Consider the following 25,202-nt stretch of genomic DNA (forward strand, 5'->3'; position numbering starts at 1 on the left):
GGCAGGAGTTGGGTGGGCTCTAGTCAACTATGGTCTCTGGATCATGACAGGTAGCATGTTTTCATGGCTACCACCCCATCTACTTTTTTTCGACATTTTCTCAACTCCCTTCCCGTCTTCTGCCTCAGGTTTATAAGAATTTTAGAAAATAAAAAGTGGCTTTTAGCTGGTTAAAAAAAATCAGGTAGCATCTGCAATGAGAAATTTTCACTTGTTTAATTGTAGCCCAACTAGTTATTTGATTCCTATGAGACCAACGATCGGCATCTCAGACTTCAAAGACCACATTCAGCCTGCTCCTGCATCTGTGTATACGGTTTTATCAAAACACCAGCCACACGCATTTACTTTCCCCATTGTCTCTTCTAGTCTTGTGCTACAGCGGCAGAACTGAGTCTGAGACAAATAACGTAAGGCCCGCAGAGCTGGAGGCAATTACTCTCTGGCTTTTTGCAGAACAGGTTTTGCTGAGCCCTGTACTAGATGATTTTCTCTTCCTGACTTGGCCTTCCATCATCAGGAGAAGAAAGCATGATACTCACCTACCTCCTTTTTTTTCTTTATGGCCATTTACTCTGGAATACATAATAGGCAGGAGTTCCCTTTTAATCCAGTGGTTAAGACTTTGCCTTTGAATCCTGGGGGTGCAAGCTCAATCCCTGGTCAGGGAGTTAGGATGCCACATGCCTCGTGACCCAAACAAAACAAAACAAAAAACAGAGGCAATATTATAATGAATTAAAAAAAGACTTTAAAAATGGTTCATGTCAAAAAAAAAAAAAAGAATACATGATAGAAGAAGATTGTGCAGAACCAAGATGTGGAAGGATTCTAAATGTAGTTGCTTATTAGCACATGACTCTTGAACCATCTCACCCTGTCTAGCCATTTACCTAACAGCTGACTTGTGTTTGGTATTTCCACTGTTTTAGACATGGTTATAAGCACTGAACATGTGTTAACTTACTAAATCCTTATAATAATCCCACCAGTTCCCAGATGTTATAACATCGCCCTTCTGCAGATAAAGAACCAAGGCAGAGAGAAGATAAGTGATTTATCCCAGGTAGACAGCTCGTAAGTGAAGGAGCCAGGATCCAATAACCTGCAGTGGTCAGAGTGTAGGTCCTGTTGTCTTAAGCATCACATTGTACAACCTGCCTATGTTACGTATTTTCTTATCATGACCTAGTAACTGGGACTTCCCTGGTGGTCCAGTGGTTAAGACTCTGTGCTTCCAATAGGGACATGAGTTCAATCCCTGGCCAGGGAACTAAAGTCCCCACGCCACTTGGTGTGGCCAAAAAATGGAAAAAAAGAAAAAAAAAAACCTTATAATTATTCTAAAGCCAAAACTTTATTATCTGTCCCCGCTGATGAGGACAGAAATGGAGTAATGCAAGTATTTAAAGTCATATAACTGGAAACAGGCAGAGCCAAGATTTAAACCCAGAACTCTCAAAGGCAGTATTTACCATCACTGCAGCAGTGTTTCTCAGCCTTGGTACCCCGGATGCTTGGGACTGGATCATTTCCTGTTGTGGAGGTAGTCCTGTACATCACAGAATGGTTTTAGCAGTATCTCTACCCACTGGATGGCAGTAATATACCCCCCCTACTCCTGATAATGAAAATACCTCCAGACATTGTCAAATATCCCCAGAGGACTAAAATCAGCCCCCTTTGAGAACCACAGCCCTATGCTTTACCCCAGGGCACGCCTACAGGGGGAGTCCTGCCATCCAATTCCCAGGTTTTATTTGTGGATCCCTTGTGATTGTGACTGGTAGTTGAATGCTTCTCTCATTTTTGTTTTGAAGGACAATTTATTCTGCTATTGGCATTGATCTGGCATCCCACGGGTTTATAGTTGCTGCTGTAGAACACAGGTATGTCACTTGGTATGTGGCTGAGCTCTACCTTTCTTAAAGGTTTATACAAAGTACTGTTAGAGGGAATTCCTTGGTGGTGCAGTGGTTAGGACTCATTCTCACTGTCAAGGACCTGTGTTCAATCCCTGGTTGGGGAACTAAAATCCTATAAGCTGTGCTACTCAGCAGGAAAAAACAATACTGATAGAATTGTCAACTATGATTACCCATGACTGAGAAAAAAAGGAGACTGAATTAGATTGTCATGTATATAAAAGAACAGCTAACATTTCTCGAGTTCGTTTTCATATACCATCATTGGGTTCATCACTGTGTTCATTAAGTGCCGTGCTCATATACCATCTCATTTAATCTTCTTAACAATCCTTTAAGATGTTACTATCACTGTATCAAGGGAGGCTGAATATGAAGCTGAGGAAGGGTTCAGTTCAGTTCAGTTCAGTTCCATTGCTCAGTCGTGTCCGACTCTTTGAGACCCCATGAATCGCAGCACGCCAGGCCTCCCTGTCCATCACCAACTCCCGGAGTTCACTCAGACTCACGTCCATCGAGTCAGTGATGCCATCCAGCCATCTCATCCTCCTGCCCCCAATCCCTCCCAGCATCAGAGTTTTTTCCAGTGAGTCAACTCTTCACATGAGGTGGCCAAAGTACTGGAGTTTCAGCTTTAGCATCATTTCCTTCCAAAGAAAGAAGGGTAATTTGCCCCAAACTACACAGCTAGTAAGTGGTGGTGCTGGGATCTGATTCGGGAGAGAGTGTTCAACTCCAGGGTCTCCCAGAATTATGAAGACAGAGTGCCTTCTTCACAGGCAACAATGTCTTTTTCTTAGAACTCCCTTGGGGCCTCTTTGATTAAAAAAAAAAAGTAGAGTGGAAGAAGGGAAGTCAGAAAGAATCAAGGATGGGGGTGAGGAACATGAGTGACGTAAGGCATTGATTCTGTTTCTATCGTAGAGAAGGCTCTGCATCTGCGACATACTATTTCAAGAACCAGTCTGCTGTAGAAAGAGGCAGCAAGTCTTGGCTCTATCTCAGAACCCTGAAGCGAGGAGAGGAGGAGTTTCCTTTACGAAATGAGCAGGTACGTTGAGGAAGAGAAGAGGTAGCGTGCTGACCAAAAGATGTAGGCAAAATGATGACATTTGTTCATTTAATTATCTTACATAGGGCAGACTGTGCCCCTAGGTCTCCTTACTTCCCATTCCCAAAAGATATGTCAGAAGGTTCCCTGAGTAATCAAATTCCCTTAATGAAGTACCTGGGTCACAGTAAAAACAAAGACCAACATGAAAATCCTAGGAGATGACTGAATATTCAGAATTCTTTTGTGTTAGAACTAAAGTCTACTTTTTACTGAGGTGATGCTATGCTATGCCATGCTAAGTCACTTCAGTCGTGTCCGACTCTGTGTGACCCCATAGACGGCAGCCCACCAGGCTCCCCCGTTCCTGGGATTCTCCAGGCAAGAACACTGGAGTGGGTTGCCATTTCCTTCTCCAATGCATGAAAGTGAAAAGTGAAAGGGAAGTCGCTCAGTCGTGTCCGACTCTTAGCGACCCCATGGACTGCAGCCTACCAGGCTCCTCCGTCCATGGGAGTTTCCAGGCAAGAGTACTGGAGTGGGGTGCCATGGCCTTCTCAGACTGAGGTGATAGAGAATATTATTAAGAGTTCAGGCCTTAGAATGCAACTTTCTTTGTTTGAATCCTGATGCCATTACTCTGCAGGTGCAGTGGGCTTATCTTGGACAAGTTACTTATTCTTTTTGTTTTGTTTCCATGTTTTAGCTGTTATGAAATAATGAACATTAACAGTATCTCATATGAGGCTTTGAGCAAGACCAAGTGAATAAAAGCATGTTATTTTCTACCTCTGTGCCAAGCTTCATGGCTTCCCAGGTGGCTCAGTGGTAAAGAATCCACCTGCAATGCAGGAGACCCGGGTTTGATCCCTGGGTTGGGCAGATCCCCTGGAGAAGGAAATGGCAACCCACTCCAGTATTCTTGCCTGGGAAACCCCGTGGACAGAGGAGCCTGGTGGGCTACAGTCCATGGGGTCACAAAAGAGTTGGATACAACTGAGCGACTAAACAACAAGCCAAACTTTATAGAGGATGCTTTCACATGTATTATTGCATTTAATCCCACCTGCGTTTCACTGAGGTGGACATTATTATACAATAAATGGAAGCTCAGAGAGGTTAAGCAAATCCTCTGAGGACACACAGTGGGTAAGCAACAGAGCCAGGATTTAGACTAAGCGATAAGTACCTGCAAAGCTGGTGCCTGGCTCATTATGCTAGGCTGTGTTCTATAGGCAACCAAATTTTGTCCTGTGTTTCACCCTCTACACAAGCTTTACATGTTACAGCTCTTTACTTTGTCATGTCCTACTTCTAATCATCCTCTTAGTTACGGCAACGAGCAAAGGAATGTTCTCAAGCTCTCAGTTTGATTCTGGACATTGATCACGGGAGGCCAGTGACGAATGTACTAGATTTAGAGTTTGATGTGAAACAGCTGAAGGTGAGCTTAAAAAAAATTCATTTTCCCTTGGCCTGGACTTCTCTGTTGCTCTTATTATTGTCTGTTTTACTGCCATAATACAAGGTACAACATGATAAAGGGCTTCAAAAAAAAATGAGTATTCCAAGAGTGAGAAATGCATTAGGTTGAACTACGTGTACAATTGCCACCAGCCACCTTTGATCTACAAAAAAAAGATTGGCAATTTCGTATGTTCAATATAATATAAACAGTGGAAGTATTGTAATTTCTTGGGCAGCTCCTGCATCTTTTTGAGCTTGATCCTGAAACACTGGTCAGAAGTTTTAGACAAAATGCTGGGGTAGGGTGGAAGCGCATCCCAGTGGATAGTGTGCTGGAAGACTCAGAAGTGTGTGGGAGTGTGGAATACAAGGAAGGGAACAAACGAAGATGATGGTCTGTCCTCTGGACTGTGAGTCATTTGTGCCACTCAACTAGCCACTCCTGTCTCCTTGGCTTTGGACATGTGGTCCCCTTGGTCTGATGCCTCGTCCTCCTGACACAGACCTGCGTAATCATCAACCTAAGTCAGGCATCTCCTTATCCATGAAGCTTGCCTGGGCCCCACTGCCCATCTGGACTGGGCACACATGCTCCTTGGCACCTCCTTACCTCATCTGCATTGTGTATCTGTAACTCCTTCCCAAATAGACTAGGAATTCGTGGGAAATGAACTGCAGTGCCTGGCGCAGAGCAGGTGTTCAATAAATACTCAGAGTATGGACAAATTAATGAATGTGGAGTGCGGGAGAGGGAGCGATCAGCAATGACATTGATGATGCAAGTGTGGGTGATGAAGAAAGCCATGAAGTTCACTTCTTTATTTGAGGTTTTTGTTTTTTTTTGTTTTGGTGCTGAAACCAAAGAAGTTTTTGTATATATATAGATAAAACTTATACATATGTTTTATAAGTATATATACAGATATGTTTTATAAGTATATATATAGATATGTTTTATAAGTAAATATATATAACATGTTTTTGTATAGAAGTGTTCATATATATATAGGCATGTATGTATACGTACACATGTGTGGGTGTGTGTGGGTGTGTGGGTGCATGTGAGTGTGTATATATTTCTTTTCTAAGAATCAAGGTACTTAACCATGCCTGTGAAATAATAATCTTGTGATTCACAAAATCTCTGCCTATCCTCTGAACAGCCTGTGAGATACTTATGCATTTATGTCATGCTTTTTTCACATAGGACTCTATTGATAGGGATAAAATAGCAGTTATTGGACATTCTTTTGGTGGAGCCACAGTTATTCAGACTCTTAGTGAAGACCAGAGATTCAGGTAAGAGAATAAGGCTGAGAGAGAGAATGCTAAGTTATTGCAACAGGGGGAAGTCATAACACATGTGATATAGAATGTATCCAAGTTCTTAGTGAGGAAGAGATCTTTTGGAGTTCACAAGTCCATTCTTTTGCCTCCATAAAATCCTTCACATGAATTTTCCTAAACAGAAACATCTACTTTGGCTATTGAAAATTCTCCCCATCTCTCTTTTTACTCATTATTATTTATCTGTTCAAGGGCTTATCATTTTCATTTGGAAATTTATCTTTATATATACATATTATCTGTGACATAATGATTGTAATAATAATGTTGTCATCTTATACTATTTTCTAGATTCCCCAGTTGGCAGGGCATTTTTTTTTAAAAACTGTTTTACATTTTAAAAAAAACTGTTTTACATAACTCACATTTGCACTATCTCAGCTCCAGGTTTTCATACATGAAATTTTTACTGAGAACATACCACCGACCTCCAAACTTTTATTCTTTGTATCTCAGCTTTGACATCCTTTTCTCTCAGAAGTTGATTCCAATTCTATGTTAGATGGGCAGGGCATTTTTAAATTATTATTTTTTCCATCTTTAAGGTTGAGCATGGGCTAAAATTACATAGCTACTGGAGTGAAAGTCAGGACCCCAGTCTTCTAACTTGAAGGAACATTTTCTTTCTTGAACCGTTTCATCCCAAACTGATGAGATCACATAGAATCAACCATGTAGAAAGTAGGATCATTCGTGAAACTTTAGCTCACATTTCTTAAAAGCTATTTCAACATAAGAAGATTCTCTTCTTTCATCCATTTAGCACATAAAATAGAGTCTCCAAAAGGCCAAGAAACATTGGATAACTTAACTTTAAAAAAAGAGAATGAATTGCATTTTCAAATGATATACTCCACATGCTTTTCTTCAACTCTCCCAGGGGAAGTATCTTTACACATAAAGGAAAGGGTCTAACTGTTACTCAGAAAGATATAATGAAAATGAGAACATGGCAGGGTCCAGAAGAACCAGAAAGACAGGGGCAATAGTGCATAGACTGTATCTTTTCAGACAGACACCCCACAATTTTATAGAATTACTTATTTTAAAATTGATCTTGAAGGATGACAAAAAAATTTTTTAATGTTTCTAAGGGTTGTAATTCTCAAATGCCTCCTAAAGAAAATGGTGATGTAATTACAAGTTTGCTGCCTTGCAAAGCTAATGATATCCCCTTCCCACACTGAAGGGTAATACCTCTTTCGCCCAGAGAGATCACCCATAACGAACTGGTGAGGTGTTTCTCTGAATCCCTGTGATATTAGAAATCCCTGCATGCGGGCAGCATTTAACCAGCCTTCTTCCATCAGGTGTGGCATCGCTCTGGATGCATGGATGTTTCCCGTGGCTGATGAAGTATATTCCAGAATTCCTCAACCCCTCTTTTTTATCAACTCAGAACGATTCCAATACCCTTCTAATATCATAAGAATGAAAAAATGCTTCTTACCTGATAGAGAGCGAAAAATGATTACAATTAGGTAAGTATCAGTAAGTGACATTATGTCATCTGAAACAGAAACCTGAAACTTGGATACACAGTCAGTGAATATCATTGAGTAGCTAGTCTAGAATTGTTCAGTTTGTTGTTTAGACTTGGAATAAGGGAGACTGTTAGGTAATCTCAGTTTCCAAGTGCATTTAGACTTTCTCTTTTTAAAATGCACTTTTTTTGAGTAGTGTTCTTATATATCGTACATATGCTGATAATTAAAATTTGCATCAGGATGCATGCTACTTCTATCTGAATATAAGAGCAAGCCTACACATTTCTAGGACTGGGGTAGGGGGACGTATTCCATCATTAGGCTTGGCTTAGAACATTTTTTTTTTTTTAAGTAAGATGATCTGCTAAGATCTGTACTGTGTTTACTCATTTGGTAAGTATATGAATTCATTAATTCCCAAAGCTATAATGGGATCCCTTTGAGGGTTGACAATATACTTACATCGTGGATAAAAAAGAATTCCCATAGGGTTTTGAACTTGTAGTGAGATGTTACAAAAACTGGGCTTCTGCTTCTGTCTGAACCTGATTTACTCAGAAGGGCAGAGAAGAGGTGCCAGGAAGTAAACACACACTGTAAAGACAATAAACACTCTGGAGACAGAATGGAGGGCTGCTTTCTAAGTGAAAGTGAAAGTGTTAGTCGCTCAATAGTGTCTGACTCTTAACGACTGCAAGGGCTGTAGATCACCAGGCTCTTCTGTCCATGGAATTCTCCAGGATAGAATACTGGAGTGGGTAGCCGTTCCCTTCTCCAGAGGATCTTCTCAACCCAGGAATCAAACCTGGATCTGCCCTTTGCAGGCAGATTCTTTACAGTCTTTGAGCCACCAAGTAAGGTGCTCATAAAAGGCTGCTTAGAAGAAATGGTGGTACAATGCATCTTAAACAATCAAAAGGCTTTAGATAGATGGTGAGAAAGGACCCAGATATTTAAGGTAAGGATGACAATTTAGCTTATTGGTATATGCAAGTCTGTTTAATTCTAAAACAGAAATAGTAGAGAATACTCAGCCTTCCTTATTAGGCTATCACTCTCTCTGTTTCTTCCCTTCTCTGCCTCCCTGTCCTGACTTCCGTTTACTCTGACTTCTGCAGTCTGTCTTCCTGACCTTGGCAGTGAGCTGAAACTGGCTCCACTAAGGATACAGATGGCTGTGTTGCTATTGGCAGCGTCAGCCCTTGTCTCTGCATCCCTGCCACCTGTGGACTACCCCCATTTCTCCTCCCTTGGGTACCACAACTCCATTCTCCTGCGCTTCTCATGTCCTGCAGACAGCTCCCTTCTTTTCTCCTCCATGTGCTCCTTCTCTTCAGGCCCTCTCTCCACTGCAGGCAGCATTCAGGGCTCTGCTTTCAGCTGTCTCGTGGCCCTGACTGTTTACCTCCTCTCTACTTTTGACTCGAAGTTTGGATTGGGATGTGGGAAACACTGAGCAGAGTTCTGGGCTCTATACTGAGTAGAGATAACTGAAATAATAGGGGTTTGCTTAAAAGTAGCAAAGTAAAGAGGAAGAATGACATTGAGTGGGGCTGGAAAGGTAATTTTTGTTCTGTTCTGTTCTTTTACATTTTCTTGGCTGCACCACATAACACGTGGGATCTTAGTTCCCGGGTCAAACTCATGCCCCTTGCATTGGAAGCAGGGTGCCTTAACCACTGGACCACCAGGGGAGTCCCTGGAACGGGTGTGTTTTAACCTTTAGATACATGTGTTTGGTCACAAATTGGAAAAGTACAGAATTTGTATTCAACGTATTATCAATGAAATCTATGGAGGAGCTGAGACTGCAAAGTGAGAAAAGAATTGGTCTGAAAATAGAATCTTGAGGATTTAGGGGACGAGCCAGTGAAGAACAGAGTAGTTCAGGCAAAGGAGGAAAGATGTGATGTCAAGGAAATAAAGTGGGGGAAAAATGCAAGAAAATCAAATGTCAAATGCCCAGAGATAGTAAACTGTGCATTGGAAGTGGCTGTTCTATTTGATGTTTGAAAGTGAAAGTCGCTCAGTTGTGTCTGACTCTTTGCAACCCCATGGACTATACAGTCCATGGAATTCTCCAGGCTGGAATACTGGAGAGCGTATCCTTTCCTTCTCCAGGGGATCTTTCCAACCCAGGAATTGAACCCAGGTCTCCCGCATTGCGGGCATATTCTTTACCAGCTGAGCCACAAGTTCATCAGTTAGCAATATTTATGAAGGGCTTTCCAGTTTGAATAATACAAGGCAAATTTTTGCTTGTTTTTTAATCTACTTAATCCAAGGCTGAAATACAAGGTGTTTTGCTCAACAGCAAATAGAGATCCAGTTAAGTGTGATGGTAAGGGGGCAGGATTCTGGCTCTGGGTTTAAAGACCATCAACATAAAAAACATTCCATCTACTCAAATCAGAAGTGACCTACAAAGCAGGAATCATCTCTTCTAAAACCAAGATGCCAAGCAAGACAGGAATCTTTGCCTTATCTGTCTGGAGGGAAGGATGCTTACATACTCGTATGTGCATACTAAGTCACTCAGTCATGTCTGACTCTTTGCACCCTCATGGACTGTAGCCCACCAGGCTCCTCTCTCCATGGGATTCTCCAGGCAAGAATACTGGAGTGGGTTGCCAAGCCCTCCTCCAGGGGATCTTCCAGACCCAGGGACTGAACCCCCGTCTGTCTCCTGCATTGGCAGGCAGGTTGTTTACCACTAGAACCACCTCTCATACCCCTAAATGAACAGTCTTGTGACCCTTGAGTACATCTAGGGAGATCAGATTTACAAGTTTTGTTTCCTTGGGTTTTGGCCAGCATCTTTCCTGCACCTTAACTACGAAAATAATATTGTCTAACAAAGTGATTTGCAGATAACTCCTTTCTCTTTCAGGGGTTCCGTCCATCAGAATTTTGTTGACTTCACTTTTGCCACTGGCAAAATAATTGGCTACCTATTCACACTGAAAGGAGACATCGATTCCAATGTAGCCATCAGCCTTAGCAACAAAGCTTCCTTAGCGTTCTTACAAAAACATTTAGGTAAGATACGGCATCTTCTTTCCTGACATAGACCGGATGATTCTCAGGACAAAACTGTTTATGTTGACTCATGCGCATGTGCTCAGTCATGTCTGACTTTTTGTGACCCTGTGGACTGTAGCTCGCCAGGCTCCTCCGTCCATGGGATTCTCCAGGCAAGAATACTGGAGTGGGTTGCTATGCCCTCCTCCAGGGGATCTTCCCAACCCAGAAGACCAAACTTGGGTCTCTTGCATTGGCAGGCGGGTTTTTTGTTTTGTTTTGTTTTACCACTGAGCCACCTGCGAAGCCCTATCTTAACAGCGGAAGTCCTATTTTAAGGTTCCCAGTTGGTTTACAATGTAACACTGCAGTCAATCAGCTGGAAAACAATTTGTGGTTTTGTGTACTTGTGTCATAGGCAGCAAGCCTGCCTGTTAGAGCTAACAGTGTTTCCGTGAAGCCAGGCGGGGATTCCCATGCTCAGACAGCAGGGGGCCTCAATCCTCTCATTCAGATGTTGCATCTACCTCGTGCTCACAGGGGGCTTGTCGACTCCTTAATCCTGCCGCGGTGTGTGTGGTTTGTGAGGCTAGGATGCCCCCTAGAGGCACTGAACTGTTTAATGCTCTCAAAAGTTGAATATGACGTTTCTATATTGCAGGACTTCAGAAAGATTTTGATCAGTGGGATCCTTTGGTTGAAGGCGAAGCTGACAATCTTATTCCAGGGACCAACATTAACACAACCAACCACCAAGCCACTCTGCAGAACTCCACAGGAACAGAGAGACCAAATTTAGATTAAAAGAGCTTTTTAAAAAGTTTTGTTTACAAACTTGTCTAAAAGTGTGTGTGTATATGATTTTAACGTATTTTCTCAAATAGCTCATATTAAAAAATGTAGGCTATACCACAGTAGTGACTGAAGCTTGTATTACTCTTTTTCCCTTTAAATTTAGAAAAAGACGGCTACATATGAAAATCATAGCAGCCTAAATTTTAGTTTTACTAAAGTGATCCTTTTTCACAGTAAAAAAAAAGCTGATTTTACATTAGTTCAACAGGCACATATAATAAAACAGGCACAAGGCCACTGAAAATGTGTTACAGTGACCTACAACTCCTAAAAATATAATAAACAGATTTTCTTGCCTCTTTTTTTCTGTTATAGGCTATAGAATTGAGTTTTAGCATCATGGTCTGCTATGTAGGATGTGGCAACGCTTCCATTTGAGCTTGGGTCACAGTAAGAAAAGGTAGACCAGGTGGATAATAAAGCCACTGCTTTACCGTGGAATTAGCGCTAGAGCACACTTTCAATAAGACGACCACACGGGGATGGAGGCTGGTGACAAAACGAAGGCAGCAGATTAAAGCAACTTGGTGATTTGCTTGCATTCACCGTGTTTACCTCAGAGACATTCTGTTTACTAAAGAAAGGTGCATATGAGTGGCCCTCGATTCCAGCCATCACACATAAAGTTACTGATTCAACCCTAGGCTGCGAAGGATATAAAGGGAGAGAATATAGGCGTGTGTATGGCTGACACATTTTGCTGTCCAGTAGAAAAATTAACACAGCACTGTACTCCAATAAAAATTAAAAACATGAAAACAGGGAAAGTGAAAAAAAAAAAGAGATCAAGATTCAACTTTGAAGAAAATCCAGTTTTGCTAACTTGAAAAGGCCATAATTTTTACTGCTTCATTTTCCATGAGATTTATTTAATGGATCTTTTAAATTTTATGTGGAGTAGTAAAAGGAGAAAAGCACAATAAATGGAGGTGAAAAGATCACTGAAAGATGTGTACGCTTGCGCCTCTGGGAGTCATGGAAAACGTGTTTTGTTTCCCAAGTGGTATAGACACTTCTGCCACTCATCAGCCAAGTGTATTTGGGTCTAAGAATGGTCTTGTTCCTATGAATGCTGCATAATTAACTTTCACGAAAGCCAGTGAGAACAAGGGTAACCAGTACTTAGTAAGCAAGCCTGGTTAACTATTCTGTGCCTATTCCTTTTGCCTTGTTAATAAGTGACTGCATTTTCTGATTTGGCACTCAGGCCTACCTTAATGTTTTAATGTGCAAAATCACTCATTTTGAGAAATATAATTTCTCCTATAACTGTTCAGAGTAAGTATTTTAAAATGAAGAGTTAAATTCTTTATCATGAAACAGATGGCTTTCTATAATCTGGCCTTCATACATCTTCTCTGAACTTTGCTCCCAGGAATTAATTCACAGCTACAACTCCTACATGAATGAGCCAAATTTGTCCATTCATTATCCTAGGAACAAGCAATATACTAATCTACTTCAATTACACGTAATGTAAAACCCTCTCCTTTTTTTACTTATTGAAATTTTACCCAACTTTTAAGGTTTTTAATTCTCCCTCTTCTCATCAGGCTTCAGAGTTCTCATAACGTTTCATACACACCTTTTTAGAAATGGACAACCATTTCAATAGAACTGATGTTCCATTCAATAGCAGCTCTTTAAAATCCTGTTTGTGGCACAGGCTGATGCGAAAGGATCCAATGAAGTTTTAAAAAATATAACCTACCATAGTGTATACTGAGCCTCTTTCAGGGAAAAGAAGGAAATAGTTATCAAATGCCTACTCCTTTTCTGGCACAATAAGTTATTTCTAATCTTAAAAACACTGCAAGAAAAGTTTTATTATCCCCATTTTACAGCTGAGGAAGATCAAGGCTGAACAATAATATAATATCCTGCCCAGGTCACATATCTAGTAAGCCGCGTACAGGTAAGGTCTATTTCCTAATGTTAGGATTTGTTTGCATGCTGCTACCTATGCAAAGCCTTGTTTTAAAAGCATGGGCTTTGAAGTTAGATGGGTCTAGGTTTGCTCAAGCCTCTCAGGTTTGCTAGCTCTTTGACAGGCAAATTATTTATCTTCTCTGAAAAGCTTCAACTTTCTCACCTATAAAATATGGGTAATATTAATATGCACCTCAGAATCAAGGATTACATGAAAAAAGTGCATTGAAAGGACAGTGAGGGACTAACACACGAACGCTACCATTTACCATTACTATGTATCCCCTAACTGTAGAACTCTGGTTTGTTCCATGACCACAGACTTCCTCTATTTTTCCTTCTTTGCACTTTAGGTCCTCAGGAATTGAACCCCTGCCCCTACAGTGGAAACTCAGAGTCTTAACCACTGAACTGCCAAGGAAGTCCCAGATGTTTTCTTTTTAATGAAATGAAATTATACTTTTCAGGACAAACTTTATTCAAATTTTGTGTCATATTAGTATACTTCTAAATTCAAACAGAGTATTAGTCAAAACCAGAACAGCAAAGCTTCAGAAACAAAACAAAAATTTTGAAGGAGTTACTGCTAACAAAGCCATCCCCCCAAGTAGCATCATATACTATGCTTGTCAGAAACCTACAATTTTCTATTTTAAACTATTATTCAGAAGAAACCAAAATACTCCTTTTTTTTGCAATGTGAGTAATGTGTTAGCCCAACTGTTTAGCCAAATAAATCCTCCCAACTGATTAGAAAGATGACACATTTAAAGGGAGAGGAAACATCTCAACTCCATATATACAGAAACAGCACTATAAATACACCACACAGGCAGTCTCAGATCTGTTTTGTTTTCAACACAAAGTTTTCAAAAATGACAATATCTTGTATTTACAAGCTCTCAATTTTCTCAAATATTTTTGTTGGTCTGGTTGAGATGGCACTTATTTCAGAGCAGCTTTGAACTGACTGAGCAGACTTATAGATCCACAGTTAAATCTCCATCATCTCCAGGCCTCTTTTCTGAAACAAAAAGAGAAAAACCTCAGGTTGAGAAAGAAATGTAAAAATAAGAAAAAAAACAATGGGGGGGGGGGGGAACAGTGTAGGGGAGAGTGTGTTGTGGCTTACAGAATCTTAGTTCCCTGACCAAAGACTGAACCCATGTCCCCTGCAGCGGGAAGCATGGAGTCCTAACCTCTGAACCACCAGGGAGTGCCCAAGAAGATTATTTACGTGGGTGCTATCATGACAAAATTCATGTCCTTTAAAAATGGGGAGAGGGAAAACATGCATATTCTAATTACTACAGGGAATTATTCCTACAGATATGGTTTTTAAAAAAATATTTTAATCCTCACACTATATCTATTATCATACAAAGTTTCTCTGAAAGATTATGAAATTGGCATATTTTATATTTTACTAGGATGATGTTCAGAGAAGGCAATGGCAACCCACTCCAGTACTCTTGCTTGGAAAATCCCATGGACAGAGGAGCCTGGTAGGCTGCATTCCATGCAGTCGCTAAGAGTCGGACACAACTGAGCAACTTCACTTTCACTTTCATGCATTGGAGAAGGAAATGGCAACCCACTCCAGTGTTCTTGCCTGGAGGATACCAAGGATGGCAGAGCCTGGTGGGCTGCCATCTATGGGGTCACACAGAGTCGGACATGACTGAAGTGACTTAGCAGCAGCAGCAGCAGCAGCAGGATGATGTTGGCAAATAGTTCTTTTTTCTCTTTCATTAGTGCATACTTTCACATAACACTAAAGTCATCAAGAGCTGATTTCATTCTCCACATGCCTCAATATTGAGAATCCCTTGGACTGCAAGGAGATCCAACCAATCCATCCTAAAGGAGATCAGTCCTGGGTGTTCACTGGAAGGACTGATGTTAAAGCTGAAACTCCAGTACTTTGGCCACCTGATGCAAAGGGCTGACTCATTTGAAGAGACCCTGATGCTGGGAAAGATTGAGGGCAGGAGGAGAAGGGGACAACAGAGGATGAGATGGTTGGATGGCATCACCGACTCGATGGACGTAGGTTTGGGTGAATTCCAGGAGTTGGTAATGGACAGGGAGGCCTGGCGTGCTGCGGTTCATGGGGTCGCAAAGAGTTGGACCCGACAGTGACTAAACTGAACTGAACTGAACCCTCAATGCTAAGAACCAGTGTGCCTCTTATGAAAAAGATCATGTATTAACCAGGAACATCCAACAAACTCAATCACCATATAAACTAAGAAATCTCCAAAGAAATTCTAAGAGATTATTTAACAAAGATCACTTGAATGTCTGTATCTGATTAAGTAGATGCAAACCCTGACATGACCAGATATTGGAATTATCCAATACAGATTTTGAAGCAAGAAGTTCAACAAACTCCAAACAGGATAAAATCAAGTGTCTAGACATAGCCCAGGAAATCACCTATCATATAATCTTAACTGAAAAACACAATTTATGTGTGTATGTACAATGAAATCAACCATGTTCAAAATATATTGCTGATATGTTTATATCCCATATAAACAAAAATTCTTAAAATCAAACCGATTAATCTGTCTTTGGATGGATGTCTTACAGGTGATTGCTACTTTCTCCTTTTTAACTTCACCATTTTCCCAGATTTTCTGCATCAAAGGTATTTTATCAAGGTCACAAAAAACAAACAATTTCCTTTTTTTTATCCCAAAATGAAAATCAAGGAGGAAAACATTAATAAGTAGTTTTCCCAAAGAGATACAGGGCATAAAATCCAGAAACATTGATTGTGTTGTTGCTGTTTTCCATTGCTGTTATTGCCAGTGTTTTTTTTCTTCCATTATTCCTAAATACAAATGCTTAGAAAGCAGTTCAAGTTGAAACAGAGCAGGACCCTATGGTCCATGCCCCACTGTGTCCTCAGCCTGCCTCTTGTCTGAAAATCAATGCAATCAGAAAAGTGAGAAAATGCAGAAATCAAGGAAAACAGTCAAAGGAGACCGAATAATAACAATGTAATTATTAAGCATAGTCAAGGACCTTCTCAAAGGCTGTAGATAATATGCTGAGCCATGTCCTGTGAGCTGTGTTGCAGAAATACCAGATAGACAAATTAACTACATCATGGTCAGACTGTAGCCATGACATAACCTGACATAATTGGCCTCAAACAAATGGAAACAAACTGGCCCAGGAACTGAAGATCAACTGTACCTAAAACAACCAAGATAATTCTGGTCAGACCACTGATGACCAGTTTCAGGATGACTGCCAGAGATGACTGTGTTGTTTCTACACGTAGTACCCTCCTTCTGTCTATAAAAGCTCTTGCCTACTGACTGTCAGTGGGGGGAGTCGGCCTTTGGACAGACATCTGCCCTCCCCTCATCCCAACCCAGATGCCGGGATCTGAAATAAAGCAAACTTTCCTTTCCACCAACCCTTGGCCTTTTTAATGGTTTCTAAGCGGTGAGCCGTGGGACCTGCACCTTTCAGTAACAAAGTCACCTTTCCAAATGAACAACAGTCTCACTAATAACTGCTTAAATATACTCATACCTCAGATGGACTCTTATCCAATTTGGGTATACCATTCCAGACATTCTCAGGGTTTACTACCTCCTCTATGCCATTTGAAAGGTCCAAAACCTACAAGAGAAAAAAAGTAATAAAAACTGGTAATTCCAACACTGTCACTGATTTATGTTAGTTACACAGTATCTTTTTTCAAATGAAATACTTTAAAAGGCAGTTACAATGATTTTATTAAACTTCAACATTACATTTCAACTCAATGGTACATCAGTCCAAAAAAACATATCTTGAGTATCTATGCCTAAACATCAAAGATGGATGTTCTCAAATTCTCATGGTGTAAGTCTGCACATTCCTAATCCTTCCCCCTAGAAATTCTTCATTAGCCAGCCAGCGAGGGCAAAGTCCAGGAATCAATATTTAGGAAATGTGGCAAGGGATTCTGACACAGGTGGTTTTTCAAACCACAGGAAAAACACCATTTACTGAAGGTTTCCAGGAGATTTTACACAAGGGAATGATAGAGTCAGATTCTCATTTGACAAACAGCACACTGGCAATGTGGAGAAACAACTGATGGAAGACAAGGGGTAAACCAATAGAAGGTTATTCGAGGAATCTAGTCGGGGCTGGTTCCCTGGTAGCTCAGACGGTTAAGAATCTGCCTGCAATGCAGGAGACCCAGGTTCAATCCTTGGGTTGGGAAGATCCCCCGGAGAAGGGAATGGCTAGCCACTCCAGTTTCTTGTCTGGAGAATTCCATGGACAGAAGAGCCTGGCAGGCTACATGGGATTGCAAAGAATCGGACAAGACTGAGCAACTAACACCAACAGCTGTGAAATGAGAAACTTAACCAAAATAGTGGCATTAGGTATAAAAAGTTTTAACTGAGATAAGAAGCGGAAAGTATGCAACTCTGTGACTGATAGGATTCCTGGCAGACAAAAGAGCCCTGAACGCTTAAATATAAACTTTTAAAATAGTTTTTGCATTGCATCAATTATCAGGGAGAATGAGGGGTAACTAATCTGTTCAATGGGATTTCCTAATCTGGTAAAGTTTGGTAAAATTTCCTAAACAATCTGCAAGTACATTTTGAGACAAAGGACTTCACTGCAATTTTACATACCTTTGTGCCCTCTTCAGCTATTTCCAAAATCTCACACTTAGACCACGTGTTTCTGAGACTTGACCACACAACACATTTGGATCCAACAGTAAATCCTTTCAGAGTGTACGTGTTCTCTGGTTGAGCTGCCAGATTGAACACAGCGAGAGTCAAAGCATATCTCTCAATGTTAGACACGCAAGCACAGCATTTCCCTACCACGCATTCACTACTCCTGTACCATCGATGTCATGGCACAGTACAATGTGTCCTGTCTCCCTAATTAACATGACCTCTATTTAGTTTTTACCACTGTACGTATGTGGACACACAGAAAGGGTGAGAGACGGATGAAGGAAGTATATGCACCATCACAGCATTCACAGTGGCTACTGCTTGGTGGTGGAATCATGCTGATTTTCATTCTCCTTAGTCTACTGTTTTCTCTACTTCGTATAGTGTAAGAATATTGTAATTATGTAACAATCTAATAAATAAAATTGACATTTAAAAGTCTAACATTGATTTTTTAAAAAAACCTCAAAGATAAGCCGTTCTGTGTAACTTTCAAATCTTATTACGTAGGCAAGAAAAAAGCAGCAAAAATAATTTATAAAAAACTTATTAAAAAGTTAATGGTAATAAGTGTTCTCCAATATTTACTCGTGGCTGTTAACTTTCTTGATTAATATAGGCTCCCTAACTCTATTCTTTTAAGTGTTTCAAAACAAACGGCAAAATATATGTATGAAGAAAACCAGTTGTTTTAAAACTCTGCTAAAGTGATCCCCAATGTAAATTCATGCCTACATTAAGCTTGGCAAAGGAGCACTACATATTTTTAAAAACTGACCAAAAAACACAATGTCTTGACCTAGAGATGATTTGTTTACATTTGAAATGGGACTACTTTTTAGAGACATAAATTTTAAGCATTCTATTTTTAAAAGCAAAAATAATTCAGCATTTTGCACAGTACATAAAGTATTATTTCACATTAATTTCATCATGTTTAAAATACCCTTCATAAAAATCCAAATCTAATTCTCTTTTCAGGTTTTCAACTCTCAAGTTATTTTTTTAATTCAATAAGAATTATTCTCTTCTCTTTAAGATAAATAACTGTTTTCCCCTAAGTTAAATAAAAGTGAATGGGGGGTCAAAAACTGCACATACCTGGGATATGATCTGGTAAGGTGTAATTGTGTTTCCTTGCATCTCTGTATTCTTCTTCAGAAAACAGAGAGGTCAGTGATGACATGGCATCTCTGTTTGTACATCCTGTAAATTCTTCTTTATAGATGCTCATTTCAATCTGCATCTTGGCATCGCAAGTCTGTCTGCGCAGGCGCAGCCTACGCTCCTCATCAGAGCTTTCCGCACAACTGGATCCTCTCACGTCTTCAGTGCACAGGGATTCTTGGGCTTTCCGACTAACTGTTAAAGACAAAGGGTTTATTCTGTCCTCCAGACACAGCTGGGCTGTAGGCAATTCTAGTTCAGGCTGTTTCTCATCTTCACAGTTGAGGGGCAGCTGCCCTGGCAATGGTGGCAGGGTGACCTCTGGGTCACAGCCTTGGGGAAGAGTAATGGTTGGAGGCACCAGGCCCAGATCTTCTTTCTCCTCATCCCCGACCAGGGAATGCTGCAACTCGATGGATTCCAGCTCCAGGAACTCTTTGGACTCGTCGTCAGGAGAAAGTGGCACCTCGAGAGAATTTAGTTCCAGGACCTCCTTTGCTTCGGTGGCATGTGGTAAGAATGTGTTAAATCCTGACATTGGGGACTTATCATCAAACTTTGCTTTGTCACCAAATAGGCCCTTGATTTTTTCTTCCAGCAACTCAGTGCCAATCTTATCTTTGCCTGGGTTTTCAAAAGCTTCAAAAATGTTATCAGTTTTGGGGTCACAGAATTTACCTGGTTGCGTTTCAAGGATGTTTAAGTCTTTGTTGAGTCTTTCCAAGAGCTCAGCTGTCTGGGATTCAACATGGAGTATTCTCTCTTGTCCAAGTTTACTGATTGATTTCTTAAGTCCAACATCGGGACTGGGGAACCCGAGAGCTCCCTTTATTTCTGCATCATTTTTTTCATATCTCAGATCACTGCTACTCATACCAATCTTAGAATATTTCTTCATTTTCTCACTAATGCTTTCACCTTTGCTTTTCAAGTCAACGATGGCTAAAGGGATATCACAAACGTCCCTTTTGATGTCTAATATTGTTATCTCCAACACATCTTCTGTGACTATTTCATAAAAGTAGTCACATCCCTCACGAGGGCATGCGCCCTGTGAAATATTAAATCCTGAGAGGCAACATGGAAAGGCTTGCATGGGCACGGCCAAAAGCTCAGAAGGGATGTTCCAGAGTGCTTTTGGGTCCACGGAGTCTTCAATGTTTCCAAAGTCCACAAGCCTGATGGACACAAAATAATCTTCACAAATGCTGGTGACAAGGGCCCTATAATAATGCCCATCTTCTCTGTATCTCACTATGCAAGGATCTCCAATACGAGGGCAGTGGATACGACTTCTCTGATCTGTCGCCTGCTCTCCTGCAGTCTGAACTTCTACTTCTAAATGCTGAAGTTTCTTGGTATCCGCAAACTGACACCAAAAATATTCAGGTCCATCGATCACCGTGGCATAAGCTCTAATCGTCTTCATCTTTGGATTATACCAGTTAAGAAACATAGAAGTATCTACGTCTGTTTTGCTGACCGATGTGGAACAGGCCCCTTGAACTATTTGGGTAGAAAATTCTAGTTGAGATTTTTCACTGAATGCATATCTGCTCACCATATCTTCGGCTATGATCCCATGTTCATCAGCAAGAGTAACTTCCCATTTGTCTTGAAACTGAACAAATTCGCATCTTACTGGAGCCTCATCTGTCCTTTGGGAAAAGTAATGCATCACTTCCTTATGGTTTAAAATCCCAGGAACCCCAAATCCCTTTAAGGAACAGGGAATGCACAGTCCTGGTAACAGCGCGTTAAGACGGTCAAGTTTGCCTATTTTGTTTGTGTGAACCACAGAGACATTGCCATAATCTATAAACTGCACAGAGATAAGGTCATTGGGTTGTGGTTCCTTGACCACAGCACGATACCATAAATTGTCTTCTGGGAAAACAGCACATATTACATCTCCTCTTTGCAAAGGTGGGCCTGCATAATATTCAGGCCTTGTTCTAGTATCATTTAACCTCTCTGAAAGACGATCAATTTCAGCCTCATCTTCTGTTAGTTGAATGTAAAAGTCTGAAAGGTCATTTATATGAGAAACATACACAGTTGTTTTAAATCCAGGCATTATGGCCTTTTTAGGGAACTCAGAAATTTTTAGAGGCAAACCTTTGTCACATGAATCTCTTAGTTTTCTCTCTGAAAGAGAGGCTTCTAGTTTTGTGGCTTTCAAGGAGGGCTCTGCCGAACTTTCTAATTTCTTGTCTGTTGTTAATGGAGACACTTGATTATTTTTATTTCCCACAGAGTCCTGGTGCAGAGTGACTAAGTTTGTCTTTGTTGAACTCTGTAAAAATTTGAGTTCCCTACATGCTGAGCTGATCTTAGGTTTGTATGTTTCTCCTAAGAGTGCCATACTATCTGGTTTGTTCTCTGATTTACTTAAATACTCTGTAGGTGACAACTTCACATCTTCCTTTTTCACTTCAAGAGTTTCAGTTGTAGAGAGGAGTGCTTTGCTTTTTCTTCTCCTTGTCCCACCTTTGTAACCCCGGAGCCCTAACTTCTCGTTAATAGTAGCATTAATTTGAATGCTATCATTGTACAGTTCAATAATCAGTCTTCCATCTGGATCTTTTGCTACGACCAGAGCCTTCAATGACTTATCTAAAACAGTCTCCCGAAACCACGCTGTAACTTCTTCCGGTATATGATCGGGAACATCAGATAACGAACATTTAATGGCTTGCATGGGCAAAAGTAAGACACTGTGCGCATCACTAGGCACTGGGCACAGATCATCACTTGTTACCACATGAATGTTCCCAAAATCAACAAAGAATACTTTATTTGGTTCTTTTTCTATGATCACCCCCCTACACCAGTTTCCATCACTATACTTGGCAAGGCACAATGTGCCGGGGACTAAGTGAGATGTTCTTAAACGCAGCAAAACTTGACTTAATTGTGTAATATGATGGGACAGCTGTTCTAAAATACTTGCATTTCTTCCCAGCTGGCAATAAAATGTCCAAGGGTCATCAACATGTGTTATGTACACTGATTCCTCATTTCCGATTTTCATGTCATAGGTAGAATAGAAGTAAGAATGGAGCTGAACAGAGAACTCTAGAGGTTTCTGAAGTTTTACTGGTCTTGCAAGTCTCTTTTGTACCAAAAAATGGCATACACTCCGGAAAGGTGTTAGCAGATCCACCACATTAAACAGTTCATCATGAATGGAAGCCAGAGCAAATATTGTGCACTTTAATTCAAGATTGTTTTCCCGTGCATTATCTATAAATTCAATAAAAGCTTGGATTGCTTTTTCATCCCAAAGAAAAGGATTTTGTCCCATTGGCTGAATTAAATTATAAAGGCTGCACCTAAAAGCCTGAACCTTAGCCTTCAGAAACTCTTCAGTAATTGAATAAATATTCTTCACAGATATCATTTCTTTGTCCCCATAATCTACAAATATGATGTTGACATACTCTGAAGATTGTGCCCCGGTAATTAGAGCTCTGGACCATTTTCCATCTGCTGTTCGTTTTGCCAAACAAGCAGGAGTAGTTCGCTGGTGGGGAGGAGCTGCGTTGTTGCAATAGTCCTGAATACTACCCATGAGCGCTTTAAATCTTTGGGTGTTCCTGGTCAGCTGACACCAAAAATGGCCGGGATTTTCCACGTAAGATACTCTGACTTCAACTGTAGTTCCAACTTGTAGCTCTCCTTTACAAGAAGAGCCTGACTCAATTCCCAAGAAATTCTGTACCAGAGGAGAGTAAGCAGACACTCTTTTCTCATTGTCCTGCACGAGTCCAGCTGAAACGTTTGTCATAACTGCTGTATCAGTCACTACTTCTGGAACAGCTGTAGTTTTACCATCTCTCACGGCTTTTTGTTCTACTTCCTTCTTGGCAGAAGATATTCTGTTACTGTCTGTGGTAAAATGGTTTGAAACATGCCCTGGAGAGTGGACACTTACGGAAAGACTGTCCTTGGTTTCAAATTCGTGGTACTTGGCAAATCCAGCTTGAGCCATCACCTTACTAATGTTTTCCTCTCCCGTTCTTGATTCATCAAGAATCTCAATAATATACTGATTGTCCTGCTTATCAAGGACATGGATAACTAACTCTTTGTGGAGCACAGTCTTTTTAAAAAAGGAAATTGCCTCTTGGCTCCAGTTTTCTTCCAAAGGCCAAATATCGGCCAGGGTGCACTGCAGGGCCAATACCGGTAGCCGCCTAAACTGAGGGAGCAGCATCCTCACGTCATACCGGTCCACGTTTTCTGAATTGCCCCGGTCAACTAGGAACACATCCACATTCTGGTCGTCTAATCGGGTGACCATAGCCCGGAAGTAGCCATTTTCTTTCCATTTGACACAGCAAAGATCATCGGCTTCGGGTTTCAAGATGACACCATCCAGCTTACTGGCGGAGGCATAGAAACTGCACATTTTCTTCATCAGTTTGCTGAAGGTGCCATTGTGTTTCCTCAACCTAACCCAAAACTCAGAAGGATTTTTCACAAACTCCACCTGGGCGTCATAGAAGGTGTTCATCTTTAACCTGATAGACGGTAAGGTGGGGAGTGAAATCTCTTCATCCATTTCTTCCGCAGAAGACTGACACTGAAAAGCTGTTTCCGGTTCTTCCTCCTCTTCCTCCTCGTCTCTGCCCTGGCTCTGCAGGAACCGGTCAGCCAAGCAACAGGACTGTACTCCGAACACACAGTTAAGATTAATCCCATCTTCGCCATATAAGGTGACGTAATACACATGCTCGAAGGAACAATAAAATTCAATCTTTGCGTTCACTGCCTGGCCCAGAATCAGTGCCTTCAGGTCACCGACCTGTGACCGAGACCAACCTCTCCCACCATCCCAGAGTCCGTACAGTGCGCAAGGGTAGGTCACCACAGGCATCCGAAAATATTCAGGCAGCAAGTAGCGGAGGCTACTACAACTCACTAACTCCTTCCTTCCATAGTCGACGTGAAGCACCTGGGCACAGCGCTGGGGCCGGAAAGTCTCAAGCAGGAGCGCCCTGTACCAAAGTCCATCCAACCCGCAGGATGCGCAAGGAGAGCCAGGCTTGTCTGGGCTCTCCTCTCTCTCCTCCCAGGGGGCACTGGTAGAGTGCTCCTCCCCAGTCCCCGGGGAGCCCCGGTATACCTGAGCCATGCTTTCGGAGAGGCGGTGGATCTCCTGCGAGAGGCTGCGGAGCTGGCAGTGAATGCGGTGGGGATGGCACACCTGGGTAACCACCACGGGCTCCGTCACGCCCAGCTGCAGCTGAGGGTAGAAGTAATCCAGGCCAGGCTGCTCCTGCCTAGGGGGGACTCGCGGGACCACCGGGGCCCTGGGGCCCAGGACAGGCGTTGCGGCCGAGAGGTAGCGCTTTAGCAGGGAGCGGAAGACGCCGTCAGGCACCTGCCGAGCCAGGCCGAGCTCCTGCATCTGCTGGGACAGCTCGGGCACCTCCAGGAGGACCAGGCGGTGGAGCAGCAGCACGTCCAGGACGCGCCCGCGCACGTCCTTGCCCTGCAGGTGCCTAAGGAAGTCCACCGCGCTGGCCGCCCAGTGCTGGGGCTCGCCCCCGCCCGCGCCGCCGCCGCCCACCGGCACCAGGCCGGCCAGCACGCAGCCCAGCACCTCCGACGGCAGGTGGAAGAACTCGCTGCGCCCGGGAGCCAGCGAGCCCGCCCCGGCCGCGATGGTGCGGCCCTCGTCCAGCAGGAAGACCCGGCTCTCCTGCGCCTGCCGGCTGACCACGCGGCCGCGGTGCCACAGCCTCCCCACCTGCACCAGGCACAGCTCGCCAGGCAAGGCCGAGGCACCGCCCAGCATCCAGGGGCCACGCGCAGCCGCCGCCGCTTCCTGGATCTCCCGGCTCAGCCGCACGTACTCGTCTCGCCGCTCGCCCAGCAGCCCCCACAGCTGCACGGGAATCATCTCGGGCTGCACGTCCACGAAGGACACCCGCAGCACCAGCGAGGCCCCCGGCGTCGGCAGCCCGGGCGTCGAGCACATCTCCGCCGTGCTGCCCGGCCCGGCCCGCGAAATCCCGGAGCCGCTAGGAGAGCCCCGCAGACGCGGGCTCGCCCGACACACGGACAGGGGAGGATACCCGGCCCGGCGCCCACGCCGCAACGCCGCCGCCGTCGCCGCTGGGCCTCACCTGCTCGCGCCGACTGGTAAGACCCGACGGCCCGCCCAACCGCCCAGGGTCGCGCCGCCGCGCAGGCATTTGCAGCGCGAGGAGCCCTGGCTTCCGGCCGCGGG

At 42.6% G+C, this 25,202-nt stretch overlaps 2 protein-coding genes across 5 annotated transcripts in view; one reads left to right on the top strand and one right to left on the bottom strand.

Moving 5' to 3' along the window:
• The window catches only part of PLA2G7 (phospholipase A2 group VII), a 35,417-nt gene extending 24,234 nt beyond the window's left edge, over nt 1-11,183 (top strand). For 2 of the 4 annotated variants that reach the window (XM_052649061.1, XM_052649063.1), the window contains 7 exons: nt 1,821-1,889; nt 2,850-2,976; nt 4,307-4,420; nt 5,651-5,742; nt 7,101-7,271; nt 10,168-10,316; nt 10,960-11,182. In XM_052649061.1, the coding sequence (XP_052505021.1) occupies nt 1,821-1,889; nt 2,850-2,976; nt 4,307-4,420; nt 5,651-5,742; nt 7,101-7,271; nt 10,168-10,316; nt 10,960-11,102 (865 nt within the window). In that variant the 3' untranslated portion in view covers nt 11,103-11,182. Of the gene's footprint in view, nt 1-1,820; nt 1,890-2,849; nt 2,977-4,306; nt 4,421-5,650; nt 5,743-7,100; nt 7,272-10,167; nt 10,317-10,959 lie in introns of all 4 variants that reach the window. The other 2 variants (XM_052649062.1, XM_052649060.1) reach the window with 2 other exon arrangements.
• Nucleotides 11,184-14,076: 2,893 nt separating this feature from the next.
• Nucleotides 14,077-24,950, bottom strand: TDRD6 (tudor domain containing 6). Its single transcript, XM_052649587.1, has 4 exons — nt 18,896-24,950; nt 17,741-17,865; nt 16,635-16,724; nt 14,077-14,106 (listed from the first exon to the last, which is right to left on the bottom strand). The coding sequence occupies exons 1-4, from the start codon at nt 24,948-24,950 to the stop codon at nt 14,077-14,079; spliced, it is 6,300 nt and encodes a 2,099-aa protein (XP_052505547.1).
• Between the last annotated feature and the right edge of the window lie 252 nt (nt 24,951-25,202).

Source organism: Budorcas taxicolor, chromosome 11 (genome assembly GCF_023091745.1).
Source record: "Budorcas taxicolor isolate Tak-1 chromosome 11, Takin1.1, whole genome shotgun sequence".
In the NCBI taxonomy this organism is placed as follows: domain Eukaryota; kingdom Metazoa; phylum Chordata; class Mammalia; order Artiodactyla; family Bovidae; genus Budorcas; species Budorcas taxicolor.